This window comes from Seriola lalandi, unplaced genomic scaffold (assembly GCF_002814215.2).
Source record: "Seriola lalandi dorsalis isolate HSWRI2012SDOR001 ecotype SW California unplaced genomic scaffold, Sedor1 jcf7180002054581, whole genome shotgun sequence".
Classification (NCBI taxonomy): Eukaryota; Metazoa; Chordata; class Actinopteri; order Carangiformes; family Carangidae; genus Seriola; species Seriola lalandi.
Genome location: NW_019525134.1, coordinates 159,308 through 181,045, shown reverse-complemented (window position 1 = coordinate 181,045; position 21,738 = coordinate 159,308). Strand labels below are relative to the sequence as shown.

General features: G+C 40.9%; 1 protein-coding gene across 11 annotated transcripts in view; it reads left to right on the top strand.

Moving 5' to 3' along the window:
• The window catches only part of msi2b (musashi RNA-binding protein 2b), a 220,734-nt gene that overhangs the window by 64,656 nt on the left and 134,340 nt on the right, over positions 1-21,738 (top strand). For all 11 annotated transcript variants that reach the window (XM_087177123.1, XM_023418169.2, XM_087177121.1 and 8 more), the window contains one exon: positions 3,484-3,576. In XM_087177123.1, the coding sequence (XP_087033249.1) occupies positions 3,484-3,576 (93 nt within the window). The remainder of the gene's footprint in view (positions 1-3,483; positions 3,577-21,738) is intronic.

Genomic DNA, 21,738 nt, shown 5'->3' with positions numbered 1-21,738 from the left:
GGGGGTGGGGGGTGGAGGAGGGGGTGGAGGATGGTGCAGCTGCTGGGTCTTGGCCAGTGTATAACCCTAAACCTGCCTGATATTTTGCATGTCCACAAGTAGTCAAACAATGAGAAGTAGTAAAATGAAAACGGACCTCATTTCACAGCAAGAAATGAAATAGTTGGATGGATGACACAACTCTATTTTTATATTGTTAACAACAGGGCAGAAACCTCAACTTGAAGGTGGAGCCCGAGGAAAGAGCAGAGTTTATTTTCTACGCTCTTACCATTTCTGCGTCACGTTGTCAGACCTGGACTCTGTTAGCCTCAGGTGTGCTTCATTAGCTCTGCTTTGACTTCATCATTACTTATCATGCTAACGCTGCATGTCAGCTCCTGGACGTTAGCATGCATTTGGCTAACAGTTAGCATGTAACATGATATTTCTCTATCAGCGTATAAGCATGCTAACATTAGTGTATTAACATGCGTGAAGTTCAGCATATTAGCAATAGGATGTTAGCATGTGACAAGTGGAAAAAATCATATTGTAAATATTTTGGCATAAAGTACAATTGTGATATTTTAAATGATTTCACTTGGAAGGTTTTTCATTTTATTTTCAGAGAAAAAATGATGATGATGTGATTTTAGTTTTTTCTTGTACCAAACAAACATGCTCCTTTACATCTGTAGAATATGATCTGTAGGTCGAGGCGTCTCCGTAGAAACACAACACTTCATTTATGGTCTGTTGTTGTGACACGTTTTACCTTCATCCAAAAAATTGCATCTCCTGTGATTTGGATATTACACTTGGTCAAATTGAGATTTCTATAATATTTTAATTCATTGTTCAGCCCCACTATCAACATTAGGATTAGCATTAGCATTTCCTGACAGCAGACATTTTCCACTTCAGTCTGCATTTTGGCTCATTTCTCACGCGTAGGCTACAACTACATATATATTATATACGGACTGTGATTTAAGGACTAAGTCCACTGTTATATCACCCAATGAGCAGGTAATGTGTGTGATATTCCCAGAGCAGAGACGCCCCGCTGTAATCTGTATTACTGTGGATCTGCGTTCTGTCCACTATCATGTTCTGGATCAGATTCACGCTCCAACGTGTTCAGGTGGATCTGAGAAGTTTCCAATCAGTTTTGTTCCTTAGTTTTACAGTTTGCTGTCAGAACCTCCACAGGAGGATGAGACGGTGCTAACAAGCCTTCGACAGGCTTCCAGATGTTCAACCAATCACGAGAAAGTGAGCTTTTAAGGAGGCCTATTAAGGTGGCCCGAGCTAATATTGCCTGTTTGAGTCAGAAGCTCAACTGAGAGGCTGCATAACAGGCAGTTTGAGAAAATAAGGACTTTTTTTTTTTCCCTGTGAATCATGCAAAGCTTCTCTAGTGGAGTCCCAGAATAAAAATATAGAGCTGGAAATGATCATAATAGGTCCGCTTTAAGTATTTGGTTGAGTCTTCAGAGCCACACAGCGTGTCAAATTATATTTGTAAGGCTCAAAACTGAAACGTATAGTTAACACCTTTCAGTTATTTCTAGTGTGTATTCTGTGCTATGTCTATGTATTGTATGTAATGACTCTTGCAGCTATATTTGTTGTCTGAGATGGCCAAGCCTATGATGCATACGTGTATGTCATAGGTAATTACTGCACAACCTGCGTTTGAATGTTTCATCATGAACCTGATGACACGCTGCGTGAAATGCGCTGCTCTTGTAATAAAACATCCTCCATTATATTTGGTCTGTAAGCCAAACTCTTAGATGTTTCTCATGTAGTTACCAGCGGCTCAGCCCTGGAGGACACGCTGTGCACACAGCTCCTTTCTCTTTTGCACTTTAAATTGGAGGTATGAGGGAGGATAGATGTAGACCTCTCAAATCTATTACAGTTTTTATTTTATTTATTAAAGCACCTTTGGATGAATGTCATTCTATTTTCTTTCTGTGTTTTGACAAACATTGGCTTAATTGAATTTTGTAGTAAAACAATATAATATAATAAAAACATGAAATCACAGAAGCCAAAAACAAACTGTAATAAGAGAGGGCCCATGTGTGGGAGGCTGTGTACATATGTGCAGGCTACGTGCCTGTGAGACTGTGTGCACCTGGAAAGCACTTGACAGATGGTTACTTCAGTTCGAGCTGAATGTTGCTTTTTTTTCAGTGTTAAGCTTCTTTCATAGATGGAAAGTGTTAGGGTCAGCATTTTGATCAAGGTAGACTCTTTCAGCCTTGTTGATGATTTGCTCTGCATCTCCACAGCATGTCCCTCCTGCTCCCTTCACCTCTTTGTTAAAATGTGGTGAGATCAGAGCTGGGACTTTGTTTGTTTGCAGAGCGGTGCGTCTTTAATCATTACATCCCACATCATATCAGTAAATTCTTTATAGGAGACAGGTAAAGATTACGTATGGAGAACTTGGCAGAGAGAAAAACAAAGCAATCACATCATTAGGTAGACCATTACTTTATACTATCATTGTACTAGTGAAGAGCTTTAGTCATTCAGTCTTAACAATAACTAGACAAGAAAAACACTGTGGATCCTGAAAAAGGCTGAGTCAAACAGTTTGAGTCAGACCAAAACAATAACAGTAACAACACAGATGCCAGCCAGACATGAAGCTTCAGTAATACTGTACATACGTATATACTGTATATATATATATATATATATATATATATATATATATATATGCTGTATATTTATACTGTGTATTACTGTATATCCCCTCCCAGGTTTTGACCTTCCTATTTCTACGTCTAAATGAAACAGACCCTTCAGCTCTGTTTAATTAGGTGTAGTGAGTTAAATGTTGGTGCATATAAACCATTTGATAAGTTCGCTGGTTAATTTGTAATCAGTTCAACCTTGTATGCAAAAAGACATCGTCCCACACAGATGTGACACTGGTGTTGGATTGTGACTGTAGTCCTCTGAGAAATTGTCCTTCTAATTTTAGCATGTACTCTCTGCAGCAGATGTTCATGCTCTTTTTGATGCTGTGGGTAATAATCCTTAATATTATTGCTGTTTGAAACTAAATGAGGCTTTAATGCACTCTGATTCCATCTTACAGCACTCATTAATTGTCCTTTCAAAGTCCATAAATTATTTTTGTTGTTTTTTTTTTTAAGTTTAGCACGATAACCAGAAACTTTTACAGATGTTGTGGATGTTTTTAATCCACTGACAGTCTTTGATTTGAAACAGAACGACACCTTCAGCATTTGTGACCCCGCTTGTTGCTGTAATACTATAACACTAAAATGTTTTTGAAACTTCATTGTGTGAATCTCTTTATTCCTGTTTAGCGACTATGTGTATTCAATCCTTTATGTCCTCGCCACAGGTGCACACAGGTGCTACTCACTCTGTGTTTGAAGCCTCATTAAAGGTGTTGTGCAACGCATCTGAAGCCTAGTCACTAATCTTCTCCTCCCGCTCTTTTCTTTCCAGATGGTCACAAGAACAAAGAAAATATTTGTGGGTGGCTTGTCAGCCAATACAGTAGTGGAAGATGTGAAGCAGTATTTTGAACAGTTTGGGAAGGTAAGACTGTTTTTCTTTTTTTGTGTCGTCACAATAACCAGAATTTCTCTTTGATTCCACTGTATGCTGATTTCAACAAATGAAATTCTTATTGTCATTGAGAAGATGCAAAAGATGTTAATTTGATCATTTGATTAATTAAAGCGTCAGTGTACAGCGCCCCCTGTCACTGCAGCTGTGTCACTGCTGTTTCACCCACATGACCAGCACTCCAGCAGCAGCCTTTACAAATCTGAACCTTAAAAGAAGCCACCAGCTGCAGTTTGGCTCTTTTCCTGACAGCAAGACAAATACATTTGTATTGCGACAAGCAGTGGCTTCACACAGCCCACCATGCATGGTCAACAACATGCATTTTGCTTACAGAGCAAACAAACAATGACAACTGGCTATGACCAAATCCCTCTGAAACTAAAACCCCCAAAACCAACAAATGATTTTTGCTGGTTAGACATTAAAATCAGATGTAACTTGGTGTCGGAATCAAAGTTAGAGTTCAGATGTTGTGACATTATTCTAATGTGTTCTGAAAGAAAACACGCCCATCTCATTCATATTCAGCTGTTTGTTCCTGCTGCAGCAGCTTCTGCCTGCTGTTGTCATGACCAACACACCCAGATGACTGAGGCAAACATGCACATCCTGTACAACAACATGCATACCCCCCACACACAGACACAGACACACACACACACACACACACACACACACACGCACACACACACACACACACACAAACAGGTTTTGATACAGTGGCAGCATTTCACAGATAATTTCCCCATACTGAGCGCAGATCCATTTCCCTCATGTCATATTCCACATCAGTCAAGGTCACCTTCAGCTGATACAGTTCCTGTAACATCAGCACTTGACCTTGAGTTTAAACAATTTCACTGAGGATGGATTTTTCATCGGCACATAATGTTCCATGTCCTGAAGGAGACAAAATAGCTGTTAGAAATGAACAGAAACTGTTTTTTGTTTAGAGACAATATGCAAGAAGCTCTCTTTTATAAAGTCTTGTGTTATTTTCTTGACAAGCCCACAAGGTGAAGGACTTTGTTTTGCTCTTTTTCTGTGGAAGAGGCATTGAAGACCTCACCATGTCCTGGTCTGCCATTCCAAATAAAGATGCCTTATTTGCACAATAGAACACAGCAAGCAAATATTTAGCACGACTTTGCAATCAGTTGATCTGAGAAAGGGCTCGAAATGATTTTCGACTTGATTGAATGACATAATTGACTTGATTATACAAAGTTTTTTTCCTCCTTGAGGAATCCTCAAATGCTTAGGAGGAAACAAACAAATCAGACTGATTGAGCAAGATCTTGTGCATGTTTCTGTGTGTGCTTTTATAGCCTACTTGTGCATGCTTGGATGTGTCTGCCGTACTGCTCTCGCCATGCGTGAGTGTGTCAGCGATTAAGTGTATTTATGTGGGTGCATGATTAGGTGTGTGTGTGTGTGTGTGTGTGTGTGTGTGTGTGTGTGTGTGTGTGTGTATGAGCAGGTTCGAGTGTCTTCAGTAAAATCAGAAATCAGAGTAGATATTGTGGCGTACGGCAGACAACATACAGAGCAAAAAAAAAAAAGGTATCATTGTGTCTCTGTTTCATGTGTGTCCTTCCTTTCTGCTTTACACATTCCAGGGTTTATTAAATAACCTGCCTGTCAGGGCAACCTACCATTATCACCACACACACACACCACTCTGAGGACTTATCCACAGAAGGCAAAACCAATTAATTCAGTTTCCCCTCCATAGAATCTTGTTGGCAGCATGTGTGTCAGTCATCGGTCTGTCTTTCTGTCTGTCTGTCTCTGTGCTTGTGAAGGGGGACATTAACCAGCATGGCTAGTCATGTATATTTCTGAGAAGTAGTGTTGTAAAGCACTTATCAATCATCAAGCAGCTACAGCTTAAAGCTCCAGAAAAAAATTCAAACCATTTCACTGATATTATTTAGCAAGTAGTCTATATGTGTGTGTGTGTGTGTGTGTGTGTGTGTGTGTGTCAGCAGCATAGGCCAATTAGCAGGATGTGGTCTGCAGAGATGGCGATGGTTTGGAGGCAGTGGAGGGGAAACAGCTGGTGTGGCCACAATTGGGTCACAGGTTCTGTCTGTAACCTCCACACCTCCCCGTCCTCCCACCTCAGCCCCTCCCCTCTGTCTCCATTCTGTCAGGGGGAGAGGTGGCATTTGTTATGGGGAGAGGCTGACAGCTCTCATGCACATCAGTCTCTCTGCCACTCTCCCAGCCGTCACCATTAGGAAAGAGCACATGCCCGAGCTTGGCACAACTTCAGAGGAGCTGCTCCACAGTCATAGCCACTTTTTGTCGCCTACAGTACACGCTTAAGGTGTGCATTTGAAGTGATTGTGACAGTCATTTGAATAGAACTGAAGTGTGGTTGTGTTTGACTGATTCTAATGTACCTCAGATGGATCCCATTACCTGGCTAATAGTAGCCACATCCTGCCTTCCTTTTTTTCCTTCTCAGGCAGCACACTGCACCTAAGCCCTGCAAGCCAGATGAGACAATCTTATCAGCACTGCCTGGCCTCCCTTTATATTCAAGGACTCTTCACTGGAGGCTGCTGCTATTTCTGTCTTGCAATAAAGTCAAATTAATCAGGGCGCTGTTTGTGCTATTATGTGCTATTGTGCAGACTTATAAATTGTAAGAAAAGACAATGTTAGCCTATAGAGATAACATTTTTGTTTTTTCTTCATATGCAGGCCTCACTAGTTTTACATGTTGTTGCTATTTTTATCTGATAATGATGTTAGGTTTGCAATATGTGCAGCCATTTATAAGCATTTTAATGCATTTAATGCCTTTTCCTTTGTGGTTTGCACAACAAGCAGAAACACAGCCCAAAGAGCAGAGGTTATTTTACTATGCATAAAGTCTGAAACTAATCATCATTGATTAATCTGGTGATTATTATTTCATCGATTTATCATTTTGTCTATAAAGTGACAGTAAATAGTGAAAAATGCTGATTATAATTTTCCACAGATGAAGGTAAAGTCTGTAAGTGTCTCGTGTGTCTGACCAACAGTCCACAGATATTCAGTTTCCTCATATTTGAGAACCTAGAAAAGACAAATATTTCATATTTCTGCTAAAAAAAATACTAAAATGATTGTTCAGTAATCAAAATATTTTTTTGCCGATTGACTTATCAATTACTTGATTAATTGTTGCAGTGATATTGTATATACGCAGAATTCAGTGTCTTGTAAAATGTTATGAAGGTCTACAAACCTGTTCAGTTCAGTACAGAGACTTTACAGACATTGTTTATTTCTGTCTCTCTTTTTGGTAAAACACCCTCTTATTTTCCAGTAAATCAAACACCTTTTTACAAAACACCTACAACCCTAAAATGTCCCACTGAGGCCAGGACTTGATTAAAGATGGAGTAGGTGTGATGACACCTTTCTAAAGCCCTGCCCAGGCATGAGAGGAACTCTCCCCCCACAATTAAAGGCATCATTAGCTGGGGTGGCTAATGCTTCCTCATTGGTTTATTGTAATCAGCTTTGACTGCATCTCATAGTGCCCTTGTTTGTCAAAGCTGAACCATCTCCGGCTGGCTGACTCTGGTTCTGCTCTCCTGTCGCTGCTGTGCAAGCTTGAAGCTGACTTTTAGTTTTCATTTCTGCTGCTAGCTTCCATGTCGCTGGGTTGCCACAATCGTCCCTTTATGTCCAGGCTGTCCTGGTTCTCATGCTCCACTGGTCTAGAGCCAGATTCTGGAGGAGGAGCTGGATGGGAGGAGGAGGTGGAGCTTAACCAGTTCACTGTCACTGGGCTCAGGAGGGATAAAGGTAGACTCACAAAGGTCACTTTGTCACTCTTATAGTGAAAAAAAATGTCTGTCGTAGGATGTGAGTGAGTGAGTGATGACACCTGTTGGAGGACACTGGAAAGATGAGTGAGCTGCAGCTGTTTCACCTCTGGCCAGGGAAGCGTCTGCATTCTTCTCTCATACTTTGACTGAGAGAAAGCAGATGAGGGGAAGAAGAGAAATTATAAAAGCGTCAGAAAAAGATTCCTTTGTTATTGCAGGAAATTTGTTCTGGGGCTTTGATAATCTAATACCACAGCTGACATTTTGCATGCCCTTAGATTTTGTAAATGGCAGAAAAATAACTGTGTGACCATCTTTAAAGACTGTATGAATTCATTTTGCACACTTGCTGAAGTACATAGTTTCTTAACAGCACTTGAGGTTTACTGGTATTCCAGTTAATAAAAAGCGACGCTGGTGACAATGAACAAAGTCAGTGGCATATACTGCTGTAAAGTATATTTTCTCTTGAAGATAAGTTAGCAGAACAAACTGTCTAGTTAAGTATCTGTGAAATAATGTAGTGTGCTTCTCACAGTTAGGCCTTTTACACGATTCTAATGTTGTAAAGTTGCATCGTCTCATTAGAAACTCAAGCTTCTTTCAGTATCAATCTTTAAAAAGTGCAACTGAACAAACTATGTGACATTTATATCATTGTCCTCGTGTTTGATCTGATTACAGAATATAACTTTACCTTGGCTGACACAGTTAAGCTTTACAACATACGCAGGATTTAACTGTAGTCTGTGAAGCTTGACATTAGATGCGCTGTGGACTTGTATTAAAAGCGATGGGAGGTCTGAGGAAATCAAAAGTCATATAGACTTTGTGACGAGCTCTTTGGCTGAAATAGCGAATTATTACTGCAGAAAAAATAAACTTGATATGAGCGAAAAGAACCTAATCAAAAGGCTATAGTCCTTCATTCCACTCCTTCCGCTGGTGCAGGTGCACATTTGCATGCCATTTACATGGTAGCTCACAGTGACCACTACTACTCCAATGTCTGCGTGTCCATCATCTGCTGACATTCTGTGATTGTTTCCTCTCTGCTGCGACTTAGCCAATCAGTTGAGGATATAGTCTGGTTCCAGTGATTATAAGGAGTGATCAGAGCAGCACTGATGGAGCATGTGCCTCACAGTGGAGATTTAGCCAGAGGCTTCAATCTCATTGCAGTCACTTGTAGTTAGTGACTGAGACCAGCAGCGAGAAGGGCAGAGCAATATAAATGAATTGGCTATGAATGTGGATACGGCTGTGGTGCTGCAGGGACACACAGAGGGAAAGGGCCAGTTAGACAAACTATTTCATATCCCCCTTGACCTTTATTTGCCCAGTGGCCCAGCAACGTATCCAATAGAGTACCTTTTAAATGGCCGCTGAAGAATTGAGCTATGGTATTCACATCATTTTTGTGCGCGTGTCTCTTTGTATGAGAGAGCAAATACGCATGTTTACTGCAGGTTACTGAATTTTTACTTAAAGGATTAGACCTTTAACAAAAAATCCAATTGATCTTTGACTATTGCTGATCCTTAGAAATACTTACCGACGCTCACCTCCAACGACTGGGTGCTATGCAGTGGAGGCGGCTCACAAAGAGATCCGTGGATCAGGGGAGATTGACACCTTTCTGTAGGTCTGTAGTCTCATCTCCCAGCTGTCCTCCTGAAATGGCTCCCTCACGATAAGCCGGGATTGGCTTGATTGTGTTATCGGCAACTGATCGGGTCATTGAATGATGGAATTTTGAGCCCCTGTTCTGCTTAAAGAATGAAATGTTTAAAGAAGATTGACTGTGATTGGATCAGATCCAGCACCTGCTCAAAGGGGTCAATCAGGTGAAGGCAGGAGGCGGCAATCTCTGCTGTGCTATTGTAACATGAATAAAGGGGGGAATTAATGTGTGTGTTGAGGTGTGGTGTTGGTGGATGGATGGTAGTGGGGGGGTAGTTGAGATGCCATTCAGCAGGGAGGCAGTTGAAAAATGTCATCAGAGGAAGTGTCACGAGTAATTTGCACCATCAGACTGGTTTGGAGGTGGACGCCTCATGTGTCCACCTCCACGTCTCCACCTCAGCATCACACACTGCAGCTTCCTCCTGAGGGAATTCTACACTTCCAAGATTCAAAGAATATTCGATTTTCCAGATGGAATATGTATTGATACATGCTGCATGTGCTGATGAATACAGGGATTAAAGGGCAGGACCCTGGGAGAACGTTACGTTTTTTTCAGAATCAATATTTTAGCATGTTGTGGTGCAAACCAAGTGTTAAATAGTTGTGTAGGGTTTTGACTCAAATTATGTTGCTAGTTCTGAAGTTGTGTGAGAGAAAATAAATAAAAAGCCTTTTCCAGCTTTATGCACATCAGCATATTCTGATCTGTCTGTTTTGTGAGGCCCGGTTCACATCAGCTGATGTTTCTAGTGAATACTCGAGGTAGCTGCAATCTGATTGGACTGTTTGATAACTCCTGACTCCAGTTAGCTTTTGTTAATCCCCTTGGACGATACTCTTTCCAACCGACACTGTGAATGTGTGAAGGAGGTTTCCAGGACGATGATTTGTGTATTTTCAGTTATTTTGTCTCAGTTATAAACGGATGGATTCTGATGGTGATTTCCTCAATGTGTGTTTTAAGATGAGCAGAGACGAGCATATTTGAGTTGAGGTCCACAGAATCCAGTGCCGGCCTCTGAGTGACAGACCTTGTGTCTTTGCATGCCACAGGCAAATGAGAAACAAGATGGCCGTGTCAAATTTCAGCTCTCATCTGATAGGCTTTTAAAGAGGATGCAAAACTGCTTTTCAACCCAAATAACCCATTTCATCCTCATCAGACATTTTCCTTAACAGAGGGTTGTCAGCGGTCCTCGTCCCCTGACTGTCAAGCTCCAGGAAACCAGTGATCATGAAACATGACTCAGCACACACCTGGAGAACAGGCAGTTGCTACAGTACGGCTCAAATGATGACGATGCACAACATGAGTGCACACACAGCTTTAAAGATCTGGAGACATTTGTTAAAGGTATTCTGTGTGGATTTATCCCAAATGCCTAAACAGCAAGATGGCCACAATAGAAAGGCTTGAGTTTTAGCTGCAGCTCTGATGCTTTAGTCACATTGTGGAGGTATACAGTGAACGGAAAAGAAAAAGCATTTAATGTGTCAGTAGATGGAACATTGTGACAATCTAACTTTCAAAATAAATCCATACACTTATCTAGAAAAAAATAACATGAGCTTTTCTCCTAACTGCCAATTTACAGTCTGGATAAGGAAGGAAAAGATGTATGGCTGAATGTAATTGTCAGAATTAGTTGCTTTTGTTGTCTCCATGCAGCAGCATTCACATTTAATAATATCCTCTTGATATTCCTGCCTTTTGTGAAGTGAAACACTGAAACCAGTCACATTAAAAGAAATCACAATGCACACTTGGCTGCGAGTGTTTATGATTGACTGTTCACAGCACTCTGTGTCTTTTTTTCATATAGCACAATGTGACTGTAGTATAGGTGTTGAAAAATGACTTGTGTAACCCGCTGTCTGTGCTTCTTCAGCCACCTACTGCAGTGTGACCAGGTCCACAGGCAGCTCCAGCTCATGCCAGAGTGCCTCCCACGCATCGCATAGCCTTCTTGAAATCACCGGGTAAATGTTCTTACATGGAAATGTACACAATGTTCTGCAGTTTGACGTGAAGGGCTAATGAAGTCTCAAAGGTTTCACTTATCTGGAACGCTTGCTGCTTACTTCTGCGTGTCTGTGTGTGTCTGGATATCCGCAGGTCTGTTAAAATGTTAGATGATCTAGATATTTAAGGCCTATAGTCATCCACTATCTTAAATACACTTGTTAGAAATTGCTTGTTAGGTTTCATTTCGATACAGCTGTAAAATCCAACATTGGTAGTGACAGACTCATTACATCCAGTAATATTTAGTTGGAGCAGAGTAAGTAGGCCAAACAAAATGGGGTAATTGCAACAAAAAACGTTGTTTCAGCAAAAATATGTGAAGGCAGAGCTTCCAGCTCAGTCTCTATGCTGTTCTAGTGTCTCATGTCTTGTAGACACATTGTTGACTGTGTTTTATTCTTTATTCTTATCAGGTTTTTTTTTTTTTTTCAAAGACGTTTGCTCATTTTGTCAGCGCTTATTTCTTTACTGTTGCTGAAACAGGAGGAGTCGACTGTCTGTGCTGAGCAGCAGCTTTTACATTTATATACAACAAAACTGCAACAGTTAATATGTTTTAGGAAATGTCATTGCTGGCTGGATCATGTTAAGAGGATGTTATTTTTGAATGAATGAAGCGTCACAGCAGAGTCACCAGCTGGCGGTGGAGGTGTATTAAGGCTTCACATCCACAGGCCCGTCTGTGGCAGCAGAAGCTCTTTGGTCAAGATCAGGGAACGAGAAGAAGAGAAGAAGAAACAAGATCTTTCCCTAACCTTGACTACGTGCTGTGAGGGCCTATAAAATACGTAGTGATGTAGTGTGAATGTCAACATATTTGTGTAGAAAGCACAAGCACACTGTAGCGAAGAACATTTACTCAGATGTAAATTTTTACAGTTAAAAAAGTATATTTTGGGGCTTTTTTGTGCCTTTATTGTACAGGATAGTACAGAGAGACAGGAAATGGGAAGGCAGAGAGAGGGGGAATGACATGCAGTAAAGGGCCGTCTGATGCGGGATTCGAACCGGGGCCTGCTGCAGCGAGGACTGTAGCCTCTACATATGGGGCGCCTGCTCAAGACACTACGCCACTCGACGCCCCCTCAGATGTAAATTGACCACTGATTATGTTCCTCACATTATTGGTTACAGTTTAAAGTGAGTCCACTTTTCCACCCATTTGAATGTGTGTTTAATGAAAGTCCTAGTTTGATTCTCAGGAGCTGGAAACAACCGAAGACACAGAAGCTGGTTTAAACATCGTTCAAGGCAATTTAAGATTTATATATAAGTCAAACTTACACTTTGGTTGAAATGATTTTCTTTTTAAAAACAAGTTGCTTTTGGACTTAAAAGATGGAGAGACCTGCAGGAGAGACTCACATGATGCAAATGTCAAACCAAAATCAAATCATTATGATGAACTTCTGTGGCACAAGTGGTGAATCTGTGGACTTGCAAAGCTGGATGTAATCTCAACATGTGTCAGGCTGGCTAGGATTTAAATTTTAACTACAGCAACCACTTCTGGTTCAGCTGCATCAGACAGCTGATGTTTACCTGCAGTTTCTTGTATCAAGCAAAATATTCTTCAAATTAATGCATCAGTATCAGGACCAACATCAAACAACCAGACACAGTGTGTACAGGAAATATGTTGAGCTGACGCTTTAACAGTCCTGATCGTTAACAGTTCAAACCTTTAACAGCCAGCTGTGAATGAATGTCTGTTTATTTCTAAAGCCTGTGGTGATGGTTGAAGTATTAAATAAAAAGCATAACTCTGATATTAACAGAAGCTATGTTTCACCTGAGTCAGCATCTTCCAGGCTTGTTTTCATGGAATGACCTAGTGCAAAAAAAAAGATGTTTGACAGTGTAATGACGAGGTTTATGTTGCTTGTCTTTTACATTTAATCAAATAATCTGTGCTCATCTCCTCACACCATCAACACAGACTTATTCTTCAGGCTTCTGTGTTTGACACACCTGCGTCTGTCCCAAACCGCTCACCTGCAGCCACAGGTAAACTTCACTGGTGGAAACACCATGGAATAATGAGGATAGTGATAACAATAATACTGCTTTTGTTTAACATTAGTAACCTGTGTTAAACCTCAAATCCCTAATAAAAGCAATGTATATGAAAGTAAGAAATCCACAGCGTGCCGGCTTTTTAACATTTCTGTCACATCCTGTATCAGATGGGTTGAAACAGTAGTGGAAGGTGGAGTGGTGGAACAGTCAATGTGTTCTTTGCTCTGCTGACCTCTGTGTTGGAGATATTGTGATTTCTAGGCCGTCTTGTGTTTGTGTCTTTTCTAAACAGCACACTCACTCCTTAGAAAGGAATAATGTAGTGAGCTGGCGGACGTGCAGAGGAGGCTAGAGAGTTACAACAGATCCCTATCTCAGCTGCCATGCCATGAATAATCTTTAGCTTATTTTCTGAAGTGGTATCTCAGGGTTCTGGTCGAATTGTCTAAAAGCTAAATAAGTCTGCTTGATTGAACTAATGGCACAGAGCCAAGATGTGGCACCAAGTCTTGTCTCAGCCTAATCTTTTGGTCATGGACACATTGACCAGGCACACACACACACATGCACACACATACACACACACACACACACACACACACACACACACACATACACACACACACACACACACACACACACACACATACACATACACATACACACATACATACATACATACATACGCACATGCACCAAAGCTCCCTCCCAAGCCACTTCCTGATCAGCAAACTTTGAACCCAACATGCGGCCCATAAGTCATATCCACATGTAATTAGGTTTGATGATTAGTTGAGCAGAAGCATGGATTTTATCCTTCTCTCCATCTTGGCTCCTGGAGGGTTGCCTCAACCTGTTTTTGATAAGCCCACTGCCAGCCCAGCATCAGCCTCTCCAGCTGAACACACGTTGTTAAAGCCACCAAGGAGCAGTCATACATTTGAAAGATGAATTACCCACTAAAATAAAATAATGTAGGTGTGTGTCAGTACAAGACTGAAGATACATTTCAGATGTGATTGAAAAAGTGACCTCTCCATACGTATCACTTCAGCTTATTTCTCCCTCTAGTGGTTCAGGTCAAGGCAGCTGTTTGGGATGTGTTGTGTTATAGACAGCAATATGTTAATGTGCCCTCTCACTGACAGTTGGACAACTGTCCCAGCATAAATTGTATTTCATTAAATTCATTGAGTTGGCGTGACCAAATTAGTGTCGCTTAACATTTTCTGTGAGCTTGTCTGTGGTTTCCTCTTTTTTCAGCTTCTTTTTTCATCCAGTGGCAGAACAAAGAAAATACAGTTGTTTTACTTGGAAGCACATCTTAGTAAAGTAAACCATGCATAGTCTTAGTGTGTGTGTTAGTAGCTGGTACTGTGTGTGTGTGTGTGTGTGTGTGTGTGTGTGTGTGTGTGTGTTGTGGGGTGGGGGGTTGGGGGGTTACATATGAAACAGCTTTGACTTTGATTTGATTAGAATTTTATTTGAATGTGATACGAGGTTTACACAGAACGGACAGGCGGTATCATGCTCAAGTGACGGGTTGATTGCATTAAATCATCTGCCAGCGAGTCTTTCAGCTGCCGACTCACTGAATGAAACCATGAAAAGTTTGTTTCACTGAATCAAGAAATAGGAGCTGCTTGTTTTCTTTGTCTTTACAGCTGTATTTTTAATTAAACCTGCCCTCAATATTTCTGTTTGGTGACTATATATGCTAAATATGAATATAATATATTTAATCTTAGAAGAAATGAAAAAGAATCTACATGAAACTCTCTGTGCCTGCTTTGTTTGTGTCGTTGTGAGCAGAGCAGACAATGTCCTTTAAGTTGGCACAGGGATACATTGAAGCATTGTGTGTGTGCATGCATCTGATTTGATATGTTGTTTCTAGACAAAACAGACTCAGGAAGTCGTTGTCATTTTGACCATCTGCTGGTGCCGTGTCTACTTTGGCTCAAACCTTGTTTAATGTGGAAATGGTATGTGAACAGAAATGACATGCTGAAAACCATAGTACATCTTCACAGGCACATGGAAGTGTGTATATGACCGAAAAGCTCAAAACATTTTCATTATTTTCATTATTTATTCCAGAAAGAAAAATTAGCCACTTGCTACATTATCACTAAGTAAATACAAAGTTGTAATTGTACAGTCCCTGTGTGTCAGTGTGGGTATGTGGTGCTTTTATCTCATGTCTTTGCTGCCATAATTTGCCCATTTAAAGCATTCAGCAGTGTTTTTTCACACTGGCCCCCATGTATAGTCCAGATGTGGCAGTGTGCCCTGCCTGCCCTGATGTTCCCCTGCCTTCCTCCAGCCAACCAGGCTCCAGCTGTGTGCCAGTCTCTGTGGTGATGCCAGAGAGTGTTTGCACTCACCTAAAATGTCCATGTTTAAGCAGACATGCCCGAACACGCTACACTGGACGTGACCACACTACCTGCAGCCGCACAGACACAGTGTCATTTACATGCTCCTGCATTATGCCCAGTGTTACCGGGTCATGTGACTATCTCTAGATTATATAGTTAATATATATATATATATATAATATATATAATATATATATAGTTATATTAGACTATATAGTTTAATGTGTATCTGTGTGCAGGTATGACTCACACTACACAATGAGACCCAACCAAGACTGGATATTTGACATTATATTTGTGAGATATTGATATTGGAAAGATCAGATGAAAATATATTGTCCTACATTATAATCATTATTTTTTACATCAACACAGACCAAACATCTGAAAGATCTGTCTTGTTTATTGGAATTTGTAAAAATACACGGTTAGTTAATCTATTAACTTATCACCGTCTGTACCTATCGGTATCAAAGGCTAATATTAGCCACTATATTGACTGGTCACAATCTACTGAATATAACATGTTCGATATCAATACCAGTATCTTTACCTTGAACTCATATAGCCAGTTTACATGAGTTCATGTGTGTTTATATTTCTGAGTCTTATTTCCATCCAAACCTTCTGCTTTAGTCTTTGCTCTCTTCTTTTAAAGTGCCATTAAAGAAGAATATGAACACATGAAAACACTGACTGGTGTTAAAACGACATGAGTTTCATCCCATGGTGCAACAGCTTTGAATTAGCAAAATGGCACATACATCAGAATTATGTTTGTGTATTGGTTTAATGTTTTACTTTGGCAAAATAAAAAATGGTTTATTGCAAATTCTCCACCAGTGGTGTTCCTGTTTTAATTAGGAATCATTTAACTAAATTACCACATTGCCATCTGCTTTTAGAAAGAAACACATGCAGAAGAGACGCAATCTTCCATTTACGTAAAGGAGATAAACTTGTCTATGAATGTAGAAATGTAACAGGCTGATTTGGTCACACAAACAGCAGCTCTCACACGAGGTTGTTACATGTACATGGATCTGATTTCTTCACAATGAATTTCCTCACACTGACATGTAGCGTTTATTAATGCTCTGTGTTATTAATATGATTGTGAGAGTATAAAAAAAAACACTCTTTTTGTACTGAGAATACAGAGATAGGCCCGGCATTCATCGCCACCTGCAGCCTCCCTGACTCACTCCTCTACTCTCCCACTCTGGCTGGCTGACTGCCCAGTCATTGGCAGCTTGCACATGTGGCCAAACTGTAAATCAGATTCAGACTTTCCATTCAAGTGCCCTACTCAGGGGACTGGACTGGCCTTTATTCTGACCTTGTGGACCTTTTTATAGGCTTAGAAAAGAGCAGCAGAAAGGAGATAGCTCCATAGTTCACACAAAAATGAAGAACTGAGTGTTTCTTACCTTTGATTAAAATCTGACCTTATGGCATTTTAGAAAATTTGTGCATTTCAGTTGCCTCTTTTTTGAGCCTTACATTTCAGTGTGCTCAGTTTAAATATTTTCATGGAAATGAGAATCTGCTGGAGGGGTGTGATTTTGACATTCTTTCCTCTGTGATTAGGATTTGTTGTAAGCGACACTCTCAGAAAAGAGCTGTCCTCATGTCGGGGTGGGCTCATGTTTTGGTCTTTGTCCCTGCACAGCTGATGCTCCAAAGAGAGTTTGGCAGAGCTCAAGCTGTTCATTCCCCCCACTCCCTCCCCCTTTCTCTACCCCCACTCTATCTCTTCCCTCCATCACACCTGATCGCATTTGACAAATGCCTCTATTGGCTCCATATCATCAGGTGCAGCAGAGGCAGCCTAAGACTATATTACTCTACCCATATACCGCATCTGTTCTTCATTGTGCATGGCTGCCACGGTCGCTTCTGCGAGGTTCGACCGGGGCCGAGGCTTTGTCAGTGGTTCTGTTGGCCGAGAGAAGCCCCGGTGAGTGGGCTGGACGTGGCTTCTGCCGTCACTGCTAACCTTTGAGACAGTGTGGGCCAGGCACATGGGGCACAGTGATTCACCATGGTGAAAAATATGTTCACATAAACTCTAATGACGGACTCAGTAGCAGGGCTGCGTTCGAAACAAAAACTGTCAGGGGATTTATTAAGAAATGTCTTTTCCATTTTATTTATTGTTCCCTAAATGTAACATGTGGACCTTCTTCCTGTGTAAACATTAATCAAAGTACAGGAGCTAGAGCAGAATACTGTTGCTATAAGCATCACAAAACACAGTAGCGATACAGTTAAATGTAAACAGTGATGAGATGATGTGTGTCATGTGACAGTATCTTTCATGGTGTCTTCACGGCCTAGAATGAGCTGATCCTGACATGTCTATCTTAAGTGAAACCTTACAAATTATTATATGATATAATATTCTGTATTGTCTGTTGTTGCTGTTGTATTGTCCTTTACAACAACTCTATGTTAAATCTGCTGGTAAAAACAAACACAGAGTAACACATGTAGCGTTAACACCATATTTTAGGATTTACTCTCGTTGAAATGGGGCACCAGTCCTCTGGGAGGACAACAATGAATTACTTCATTGCCAAATTTATCAATCTCATATCGGAAGCCATGACTTCTTGATTCAATGGATTTCCAGTCTCTACGTCAAAAGAATACAACAGGACAACAACTGGGTGTAAATAAAGGAGTTTATTAACTAAACTACCATCTACAGAGTAAATGCAAGGTGAAATATGCAAGATGAAAATTAGATTAGATTAGATTAGATTGACTTTATTAATCCCACAACTAAAAGTCTGCTGCTGAAGAAGCTACTCAGAGACCCTACAGTGTCATGCAGAGGGTGAGAGTTATTGTTCATGATGGATGTCAGCTTAGCTAACATCCTCCTGTCACCTACTTCCTCAATGGAGTCTAGGGGGCAGCCCAGGACAGAGCTCGCTTTCCGGATCAGTTTGTTGAGCCTCTGCCTATCCCTGTCAGTGCTGCCCCCTCTCCAGCAGACCACAGCGAAGTAGATGGCTGAGGCCACCACAGAGTCGTAGAAGGTCCTGAGGAGAGCCCCACACAGGAGGACCTCAGTCTCCTCAGCAGGTGAAGGCAACGCTGGGCCTTCTTGTAGAGAGCGTGGGTGTTGGTGGACCAGTCCAGTTTGTTGTTGAGGTGAACCCTCCACCACCTCGATGTCCAGTCCTTGGATGTTCACTGGTGTGAAGTGGGATGTCTTCAGCCTGGGGTCCACAATCATCTCCTTTGTCTTGCTGGCGTTGAGCTGAAGCTGGTAATGGAAAATAATAAGAAAATGAGCAGTGTGATGAGTTGGCAATGGGTGGAGAGAATATGTTATGGCTATACACTATGGCTATACAGCTAATGATACTATATCTACGAATTAGGTTTGATGATTAAATATTGCTATATTTTGACATCAACCCAGTCATGAGCAGAGTGTTAAGACCGGCATACTGTGAGTTGCGCTGTAGCTGAAGACACTCGGCTGGAACCCAGGTGGCTGTGGTTGCCGTTGTAACCCTGGAGACGCGGGATCTAGGTGGATTCTCCTGGAGGCCGTGTCCCGTTATCACGATGACGGATTCTGCCGGTGTCTCAGCGGTTCAGCTCTGGTGGAGTTTGCCAGGAGACTTTCTGTCTCGGGCACTCTTGATTTCTGCTCAGCTTCTCTGCAGGAGGTCGTGCAGAGGTGTCTCTGCTGGCGTCTCTTGTGGGTTGATGCGAAATAAACTCTAATGCTCTTCACTTTGGTTGGATAACTTTAGAGGAGACTGGCGTTGACCAGATGACTCTAAAGTTGCCAAGATCTTCAAAAAGGAAAACTTGATGATGATTAAAAGTTACAAAATTACTCTGAGGCACTTCTGTTGCTTTGGTTCAGTTGGTCTTGACTTGGCTTATAAAAATAAAAGATCGCACATGTAGATAAAAATCATGTTACCTGGAGCTTGTGGCAAAGAAAAATAAAAGACGCGAAAAGTGCGAAATGACTAAGAGCCATGAGTTTGTGGCTAGCAGCTTAGAGCTAAGAGTTTCCATGGCTACAGAGCCGGGCTTTGAGCCGGGACTCTGAGCTTTGAGCAAAGTTCTCAGCTTCTAGTTTCTGCATCGTTTCTCGCTTCTCGCATCTTCTTGTCATCTGGGTTTCTCTGACTTTTCTTTCTCTTCTGGTTCTCTTCTGGCCTGTTCTGAACTGAACTATGTGAATTGATCACGACTGTTTTATCCCCTGGGGGGCGGGTGCATGTTTCAGGGGCGTCCCCAATCTCCTGTGTTTCCACTTGGAGAAGAGAGTAATTTTCCACTGAACTTTGGAATAATTTAAATCTAGAGTTTACTTATAAATTCGCACATCCGTCTTCCACTATGACCACAAAACATTAAGTGAAATAACATATTAAACTATTTGCACTAATAATGGCAGAGAGGAGTAATAGGAGTGTTGATTTCATATTACATCCTTCAAACCTGGAATTAATCATGGTACAAGTGGTTAATTGATCAAACAACAATATAAACATTTCTTTGACTGTAATAATAATAATATGGACATTCTGGAGGTCATGTAGTGTGTTACCTTGTGTGAAGGATGCTGACAGTATGGTTACATGAAGGACCTTGTCTTAAAATCTACATGTTACATTTCAAACATTCTATTGGATAGAAGTTTGGGATTAAACTATTGCATAGGAACATCTCATGAGTTACAGAACAGTCAGATATTTAATTTTACATTCATCCTTTGATCTGTGTCTGTGAAGAGAGTTCTGCTGGTCACTACCCAGGATTGAAATGTGGGTTGTAGTTTATGACTCTTATCTAGAGAGGGACAGAGGAAGGGAGGTTGGTGTGTGTGTTCATGCATGGCACAGAGAGGCCAGGATTCACACCTTAGTGTTAATCAGTCCTTTTGTTGTTACTTGTCCTATATAAGAAACAATCAAATATCATTAGACAAAGTCTTATTGTTTCAAACTGGAGATTTTGCCTATATTCTCAAGTTGTCTGGTGTCCATTGGTTAATCCTCTGGAGCTGACCCTTTGACCTTTGGTCTGGTTCTGTGTCGTTCGGACATGCTAACAGCATGGTCTGTTTGTGGAAGAGGGGTCCTTTGTCTCTGTTTCCTATCAATTTGATAGTTTGATGGTGGGAAGAGTCACAAAGTGTCAATTGTGGGTCCGTAACTCTGCATGTCCTTACGATGAACTTCTTTAGTGGCTTGTGACTGATGCCAGGCCAGGTATGTATGCTACACACATATAATGCATACAGTAATACATCTGTACTTTCTTGTGGTGGTGAAGCTCAGGTGAAGTAGCCGGTATTCATCACAGAGTATTGTTTTTTTTTTGTTGTTTAAGGAAATACAAGGGTTTGCTTCTTTTACTCTGGCTTAACGCAGTACTGAGTTTATATTAATACCAACAGGATATTTTGACAAAGTCTGTGTTACATAAATAATTAAAGAAGGAGACCTAAACAAAGAAATGCAACGTTGTCTCATAGAGATTACAAGCTGTGAGTGAACATAACTGTAAGTATAGAAAAGTTAAATAAGGTTGATATTTTACTGCAGGACTGCAGATCTTACAAAAAATTCCAAAACATCTGTGAACATTTTAATAATATGTTAATATGTTAATATGTTAATCTGTTAATATGTTCTAATATGTTCAGTATCAATATATTTGTGACTTGCCAAATATATAGATTAAATGTATTATATATATATAATTCTTTTAGTATTCAAACAGTAGTAATGCTCACTCTGAATCACAGTTCTTAGCAAATTTAGCAAAAATAGTTTGAGAATCATTTCTTACATCTGTGCTGTAGTTGACTGACAGTGTAATCCAGGTAGGGACATCACTCCGTCCAACCTGTGCGCCTGATAATGGAGATAATGTCAGTGTGTTTTAGGTAATAGTGACCTAACCAGCCACTGATAGCTGTATTAATACATTAGCCAGCTTGACCCCTGACACTTCTCCTTGGTAGCTGATTATTAAATCTGGACTTTGAAAGTGACTTTGGGGAGATTTAAGTGGAGAAAACAAAAGAGCACTGGAGTGCCTCCTAGCAGGGAGAGACGCTGATGGACTGTCATGGCCGCCGTGTCATCAGCAGGGATGCAAGTAGGGTTGGCATAGTGTTCACCATGTGGTGGCA